This window comes from Pocillopora damicornis, chromosome 14 (assembly GCF_964200805.1).
Source record: "Pocillopora damicornis chromosome 14, jaPocDami1.2, whole genome shotgun sequence".
Taxonomy (NCBI): Eukaryota; Metazoa; Cnidaria; class Anthozoa; order Scleractinia; family Pocilloporidae; genus Pocillopora; species Pocillopora damicornis.
The window spans coordinates 1,796,452-1,804,728 of NC_142683.1; the positions used below are offsets into that span (position 1 = coordinate 1,796,452).

The 8,277-nt window shown below is 40.6% G+C and overlaps 1 protein-coding gene across 2 annotated transcripts; it reads right to left on the reverse strand.

Moving 5' to 3' along the window:
- Positions 1-144: 144 nt before the first annotated feature.
- On the reverse strand, positions 145-8,277 carry LOC113666756 (protein O-linked-mannose beta-1,2-N-acetylglucosaminyltransferase 1). Of its 2 annotated transcripts, none has more exons than XM_027182544.2 (9): positions 7,693-8,277; positions 7,152-7,222; positions 6,411-6,590; positions 5,346-5,661; positions 4,707-4,975; positions 4,195-4,368; positions 3,117-3,184; positions 2,452-2,745; positions 145-1,752 (listed from the first exon to the last, which is right to left on the reverse strand). In XM_027182544.2, the coding sequence occupies exons 1-9, from the start codon at positions 7,883-7,885 to the stop codon at positions 1,422-1,424; spliced, it is 1,896 nt and encodes a 631-aa protein (XP_027038345.2). In that variant the 5' UTR covers positions 7,886-8,277; the 3' UTR covers positions 145-1,421. The 2 variants fall into 2 exon arrangements, with proteins under 2 accessions (XP_027038345.2, XP_027038344.2); XM_027182543.2 differs by having other exon boundaries at positions 7,672-8,277.

Genomic DNA, 8,277 nt, shown 5'->3' on the forward strand with positions numbered 1-8,277 from the left:
CGAGTTGAGTTTGATTCACGGGTCACGTTTGGTAGAGTCAAAATTTCCTCGTTTACAATTTATATTTGGGGGGGGGGGTAGGGGGGCAGGGGGTTTGATTTCTGTGTCAAAATGATGCACCAGGAATGCAAGAACACAAAGTTTTAAGCGTAAATTTTAATTCTGTACTGGCTCATAGCTACAAAGTGATGCGCTGACTAGTGACTCGAGCTTGACTCGTAATACGGTATAACTGTGAGATTTCGCACGAAAAGGGCGAGCGAATGAGGAAATGCCGAACGAGAAAAAACGTGGAGGAGAAGATCATTTCTGCTGAGATCAAGCTTTGAACATCAATTTCAATGAAACATAAGCTCTAAACGTAAACTCTAAAAGTAAACTATAAAAAGACTTGTCTGAGTCCAAGCCACTAGCAATTTGTGTATCAAGATCATGACTGACGGGAAGTCACGAGCATCCGCAAAAAGGCTTTTGATGCTAATTCTGAAATGACGCCATTTTGTTGTCAATATATCTTTGTTTTATCTGGTTTATAACTTGCAAATATCCTAGACGCAGAAGCCATCACGCTATTGTTTCAGTCTTCCCGGCGTAACTGCCACGCTGAGGGCTTTTGATATTCTTTAAATCCCGGAGACAAAAAGCAACCTCACTTCCAGGGTCCTCTCTCCTTCTCTAAGAAACATCTTTTTCGAGAGATGAAAAGAGAGGACCTTGGGAATGAAATTGACAAAAAAACGGGTAACTGCTTCTGAAAGTTCAAGTTTCTCATCGGATAGATTCTTTATGAAGATGCCTCCTAGATACAGGCTACGCCTTAAAAATAAATCCGTTCTTGGGTATGAACTTTTGAATTTTTTGATAGCTTTAACGATCCAAAAAAACATGTTCTTTCGTATGCAAGTAGGATCAGACAGACGGGCGAAGAGAAAAGTCTGGGAACGAATGAGTTCGCAGCCTGTGATTGGCTAATCGCTTTTCCATACAATTTCCCTTCAAAGAACATTTTAAAAAAGAGATATGAAGTTATAGCACGTAAAAATCTCTCGATTTAATTTGATAAAAATTAGTGATATATTATATATTTTTTTCCTTATTAGTAAGAGCAATTTTTGATCGAGTGTCGAAAGTTATCAGGGATTTGTTTCTTTTCGCCTCGTGATTGGTCAAGAAAACTCATGCCACTCTCTCAACCAATCAGATGCAAAACTCGATTGACTGTGTTTTCTTGCGTCAGAGGAAATTTGGTAGGTTTTACTTCTCATTCTCATTGGCTCTTAAAGGTTCTTATCTTTCTTCTGATTGGCTCCTAAAGGAACTTATCTTTCTTCTGATTGGCTCTTAAAGGTACTTTTCTTCCTTTTGATTAACTGTTGTGATTAACTCGGCTCTGTTTTCACGACACTCAATCGAAAAGCGCTCTATGAATCATATTCATCTTCTGGTGGCTCCACTCTCTCAGGAATATAAATAGGCTTTAAATCCTTCGGTTTGTGCGAGCAGTAAATTGATGCTGGGCATCCCACGACTATCACGTGGTTTTTCTTGACCCAAAACCTCCATAAGCCATGATGATATCCTCTCGCGTCTAAATCCCACATTTTCAGACAAGTAGCGATGTTTTTCCAGGTCTTGTGATCGAAAGTTTCCTCCATTCTTATGTAAAACACGTACAATTCGCCTTTAGTGTCAGGAACAAAGTTTCTGAATCTTGTGCACGGCGTCTCCGTGTGGTCCAAAACCTTAGCTTTGCTAAAAAAAGGACAACCAAAAAAACAAACAATGGAGTGATGATCATTTTTGTCAATTCATATTTTAAGTGAAAGGAGATATTAGGATTTTGTGAAAGAACTCGTCTCCTATAGCTTTTTCCCAGGGTCGATAATAGAACCTAACATCGCCTGTTGGTTCAGCGTGTGATTAGCTCTATTTTTTTGGTTCCCAGGGTTTCCTCCGACTAATCCGCTCTTCTCCACATAGAAACCATCAAAAGTTAATAAGCTAAACGCGATGTTGGCATTGTTACGAGCACATTACTCAACCAGTTCACCAAGTTTGTTGCCCTTCCAATCCTCCTGAAAACCATCAGTCTCGTAACCAGACCTTCCACGGCCAAGCAGTTTTGAGTTCCTGCATTCAGTTACCGCTAAACGGTGGGATCTGGGTACGAGATTAGTAGACCATGCAATTCCCCCTAAATACTCCTACCCCCTCCGGGCGATAAGAACAGAAAAGAAAGTTGTGTCTACCCTAAACCAACAAATTATTTAAAGACAGAGCAAGGAGGATCGTTACTTTTAGGCGTAAAAGGTTTCAAAGAATGGAATCAAACAAAACAGAGACATTAGACAGTAACCTCGTTTCCAGGACTTTTCCCGATTTACGTGGGGAAAGCATTGGAACCGAGGCTGATTAAACAAATGCTCAACAGAGGCAGATGAGACAGCTCACCTCAGAAGTTGGTTGATCTCCTTCTCGTAGTTTTCTTTGTACATTTTATCAACATCCAGCTTTACATTTGGTTTTGTATTCAGGGAGTGTTTTGCAAAATACCGAGCCTGCATATGACCACCCACGTTCAGCCCCTTGCCGCCGAAATGATATGTTCGTGAAATGTCAGGGATGATACATTCTCGACCTTTCCTGTTGTGGTTACCCCGCATCCATATGTCCCAGTCCACAAAGTCCTCAGGTCTTGGCCATTTCTCCTCCAGTTCGTTTTTAAAAAGCTTACGACTCAACACCCTGGAACCAGGAATCCAAGTGTAATATTGAGTGGCATGTACCCTGCAGATTCTACTCATTAAAATCCCCTCCCTTATAACCAACGTATCACTGCCTCTCCCCCTTGAACCTTACTTTAAGCAAAAGTGTACGGTCCAAGATTGTTGACCCAGCTGGTGCGGAACCTCCCTCTAAGGCAAATTCTGCGAAACTATTCTCCGCCTCAGCATAATTGGAAATTTTTCTTCATCTGATACCAATCAATTATGATCTGATATCAAAGCGATTTATCATACTAGAAGTCTGTCGAAAAAAGGTTTTGAAAGATAGTGAACGAGCTGGAGATAGTGAGAGGGCCATTTAATATTTTTTTTTTCTCTCGAACCACTCACCATCCCAGGCCCGGCATAGTGTCCACTCTGTACGTCATGGCGGGGTCATTACAGAGATGATCATATCCCTAAAACAAAACATTACACTGATCACCCGGGCATTATACCCTCTTTCCCCTTTATCAACTAAGGGGGGGGGGAAGAGAGGGGGTGGGGAGAACGACAGAGGACTAAGGAAGGAATCACATGGTTTTCGGGGCGAAGGGAGGGGAAAAGTCGTCGCAAACAGAGTACGAAGGTGGACTGTAGAACATAGACTGCTAATTAACTGCTGACGAAAGGGGAGGGGGGGAAGGATCATAAAATATTACAGAGCCTCAAGGGGGATCAAGTAGATTTGATCGCGACGCAACCAAAATTCCACTTCTTCCTCCCCCCTCCGGCGGTAGATAATCTCCATTTCCTAATTATTGTTGAACACACAACTTGTACCACAAAGTCGCACTAAAATCGTTCTATATAACAAATGGCAGAATTAAACCTTTCTTCTCACAGTGCTAGCGCCAGAATGATATAAGATATATGGTCTCCTAGCTTCTAGAGCCTAACATAATTAATCTTGGACAGAAATTACTTTGATCGATCTATTCACCTACGTTGAGTCTAAGAAATTGCTGATAAAAATACGTTATTTTTCTCGTTAACTTTTTTAAGATGTATTTTAAACTCGTAGCTGATTCCGTTTTAGCGGCGATATCGTTGAAGGCTGATAAAAAAATGGTTCATATCCTGTGATAACTGGGCTTTTCTTTTAGCTCGATGTCACTCACTTGTTCTGACATTCGAAAATGCCCAGTCGACACATAAACGCCTAGACAACCTATTTATTTACCCCAATTCACAACACAGTCAGGTAAATCGAATCGCTTTAACTGTTTGGATCAATGTTAGTGTCTGACTAACTGCACATCTACCCCTCTCCTAGTCAATATTAACCCTTACTTTGTTATCTGTTGATTGTTGTTGGGTTAGGCCAGGGGAGGGTAGGTGCGCAGTCGTTCAAATACTGACATTCATTCAACTGTCCTAACGAACGAGTCCCCCCCCCCCCCCCCTTGTGTGTTTTTTGCTTTCTTACCTGATCGTTCCAAGCTGATATACAATAAACACTTTCATCGTTCTCATAGACGGGGAGAAGCTGTTTAAAGTAGCTCAGAATGTCCACAGACACGTCGAGATCTTCCTCCAGTATCAATAAGAAGCTAGCATCAGGATGCTTGTCGAAGGAGTCAACGATGGATTTCTTGTAATGCTAAAAAAGACACTTTATTTAAACTAAAAAATGAATCGTTTGTAATAATCATGTGTCAGGTGTTTCCTCGCCCTAATCCCATAAGGACTTTGGCGCACCACGAAGCTCCTTCTAAGTGTAAAAGACACAGGACACGTCACGATGAAACACGGATTAAACTATTCTTTTCATTGTTTTCGTCATTATTTTGTCCTTCTTTTTTCTATCGTTTTGCGTCGATATTGTATCTTTTATACCAAGCAGAACCTGCCTCAGTGACGCTTTTAAGCATAAATATCACGGAAAAGACTGCTGTGAAAGTAAACATCAATTCCCCAACTGATATCGATTTATTGTACCTGACAAATTCTGGCGTTCCGCCGGCTGACTCCAGCGTGTTGCTCAAGGTTGACACCAAGGAGCCTGGTAATGGAAGCAGGTTCCGGCCAAAAACCATCTATGAACACTGTCATCATACTTGTGTCCAGTCCATGGACCTTTTGCATGCCTAAAAGCATGCGCAATAGGTAGCTTGGCCTATTGCTGGCCATGATCGCTATAGGGAGCTTGAAGCGGCTCCCATCTGGGAACGCGGGTGGGTCGATTTCCAGAGGAACAGGATTTTCACCTGAACGTAGATCAAGTATAGATGCAATTGTGTTATCAAGAGGATAAATTACTGTGGCGGAAAAAAGGGTGGGGGAAAGGAGAGTAACCTGGGCCCGAGTGAGGCATCTTGTGTTCTTTCCGTGGTGTTTCAAATTCATTCGGCTTTGCATTGCGAGCATTTTGTTCTGGCCAGTGGATTACGAAGTAACTGTCACATTACAGATCAAATAGAAGGTCAAATGCTTTCCTTCGCGGAAACGATGTGATGAATTTTACTCCACATAAGTCAGTTTAAGTTATCCTACGTGGATCTCAAAATTTATGTTCGAAAATTTATTAATTAAAATGAAATCAGGAAAATAAACCCAAGGTTAAACAACAAAACTTACATCTGCAAACGTTTCCGTAGCCTTCAAACTTTCCACAGAATTCCATCCTCCGTCTATTTGCTCTGGTGTCTTCCCATTGACACTGGACGACATGTTTAGATTTCAGTTTTATCAGGGTTCGTATTTTTATCGGACTTGCCCACTTGTTAGAATCAGTAGGGTTCTGATAGCTCTCTGCGTGCACGATGCGCTGATTTTTCGTCACAGACACAACAAAGGCCCACGTGGAGCGAAACCTCAACTTTTTTATGAAGGAACTGCCATAACTTGACAAGAAACTGATAGCGTCTTCGGACAATCGGGCAATGGCTTCGTCCTGATTCGTGGGAGAGGTATAAGATTAGGCACCATTCATTATCTATCGCTTTGGAAACGGAGTGGGAATCAGTTGTGGCCAACAGAGTATTAAGGGGGGACTCCCCCGATTCTCTTCCCCCCCCCCCCACATGATAAATATTGACCGATCTCTTTAGTTTGCATGATACTGGGAAAGTTCTCTATCGGTTGAAAACTTGTGTTTTTTTTTTTTCAAACGGACCCTCGCTAACATATTACGAACCTTTAGTGCTTTAGTGGTTAAAAATGGAAGATATCTTTTTTGGTTGATATGATCGAACATTTGACTGTCGTGGTTTGAATATCTTGACTGTCAAAGTTCTTGAATTGCAAAGGCGTGGTTGAATAGATGATGGTAATCAAAATGGGGAGCGCTCTTTTAAATTTGTAAAAGTGGCACCCTGTACTCGGACAGGAAAATATAGTATATAAGAGTTAAAGAAAAAAGAAACACCAACAACCTGGCTCGTCAGTTCCGTCTGAACATCGCGAAGTTATTGCACGGCTTCATGGGAAAAATAACAATAACAACAACGACAACAACAAACATCCAGCCAATATTTCAATCAACCGGTGAAAAGTTCCAAGGGTACTGTGCTAACGTAACTTTGAATAAATAAAGTCAGGTTACAGTGAGGACTCAAACCCATTCCGTTCGTCTCGTGGTCCAAAACACTGTTCTTTTGGGCGACGTCTCCTTAATACATGAATATGTAAAAATTCAATTACCTTTATAGCAAAGCAGACGATTCTACCATCTCTCAGGCCTTTCAGATATTCAATGAGAAAACCGCTGTCCGCGTCAGATTCATAAGTATCAAACCATCGTGATGACATCACAATGCCTGTCACTTCATTTAAGACTACTACGTTCAATCCTCTTATTAACATTTCGGATGTGTCCCACCTCTGTCAATAGAAAGTGCATTAAAACGGTAATTAAGCTGACTCGCCTTCCTGATGAAATGTTTCGAAAAGTTATCAAACCTTTCCAAGTTAAATGGTGGACAAAAATTTATAAAGTATTTTTCTGTTGTCGAGAAAGAGTATCTACCACCCTTACTCCCACATTTGAGGTCCCCCATCTCCTAAATATAAAGTATTTTCCAAGCTATCCATATACAACCTTACCAGCTGGGTAAAAAAGAAATTCAGCCATATAACCATGGAGAAGAAGCATCACATCGACATTCTTATCTTAGCTGTATGTAACAAGTTTGGCACCATGGACCTAGTTTAACGGCCTGGCCTACCACAACTTTCGTATGGCTTAGTGGTTAAGCATCTGAAGTACTAATCTTAAGGTCGAAAGAAACAAAACAAAACAAAGCCCCGAGGGATTAGAAATTGGTTTGCATCACGCATTAACCTTTTCACCCCCCCCCTCCCACCCCACACTGGTCAAAATTTAACAGAGGTGTATTGTTGGAGGTCGGTAAAAAATATTTTGAATTAAATTTCAATACTCACGCTCTGTCCGTTTATGGTCAACGTGACATTTTCCTTACTGGACAACACTGCTAATTCCAAGAAATTGCCTTCTACAAAATGAAGAGTAAGTACAACTTAAAAGACACCACTAACCTCAGCAAGTAATTGTGCGTACAAAATAGCCATCCTTCTTTTCACTAGGCATGCGCAAGATGGCCCACAAAGAATAAATCCATGGTTCATGACGTTTGTCTCTTTAGAGCATAAGCAAAACATTGATACGTAATATGCAGAATAAGAAAATGTTATCCTTGCTCTTTCCAATCAAAGCGATGAAATTATCTTGCAAGTTTAGCAACCCCTGATTATTTCCGATTGCAAATTTTGCATGGCCATTTGAATATTATTCTCATGCCAAAAAATTAGGAATTTGTCGACGGAATTATTTGTAGTATCCTGAATTTGATTCTAAAAGAATTAAAAAGTGCAGATCTAAGATATCTTAATCTGTAATTTTATGAGAAAATAACATGTTTATATGATGTAATAAAGAGAATACCTTTTAAATCAAGCTCATCACCTTGTGTTCGTCCCTTGTTAGACGCCGAAGTCAATGTCGTTTTATCTTGCTCAGAGCTCGTTAAGAGAGCGAGTTCAGAGGCAGTTTGAAGAAAAAATACCATGTTAAAGATAATTAATACTCCCGCTGAAACGAAAAGAATCCAAAATATTACTTTTCCGAAGATCCTGTGAGTTGATCTCTTTACAACCATGACTGTGTTTCAAAACCCATTCAAGTTACGGCCACGTTCGTTGTTGAATTTAACGCATCAAAAATATACTTTCTCGTACTTCTTCCTGAAAACGGAACAGCAATATATCACTGCCAAGTACCAGAAAAATTGAAATGATCGACGAGCGGAGCTGTAGATATCTTCAACCTAACGCTACTAGATTTCACTCATAATTTGAATGCACTCCAGTATTGACGCTTCTCGTTTTCTGAAGTTTCGCTGTTCTGCATCACCCAAGGATCGGTCGGTTACGAAACCCCAAAACAACCAAATATTCCTCGAAAGCAATACGTAGCTTCGAGAAATTTTCTGCGGATAATATCTTATTGCTTTTTAAAAAGGGGACCTCGAAAAAAATAAACTTTAACACT

Bases quoted from the DNA above. Each gene is read 5' to 3' on its own strand.
- LOC113666756 (XM_027182543.2), bottom strand. From the start codon at position 7,885: ATGGTTGTAAAGAGATCAACTCACAGGATCTTCGGAAAAGTAATATTT. The intron at 6,591-7,151 runs GTGAGTATTGAA...TTCTATTGACAG, and splicing joins TGACCATAAACGGACAGAGC to AGGTGGGACACATCCGAAAT. The intron at 5,662-6,410 runs GTAATTGAATTT...CCCACGAATCAG, and splicing joins TCGTCTGCTTTGCTATAAAG to GACGAAGCCATTGCCCGATT.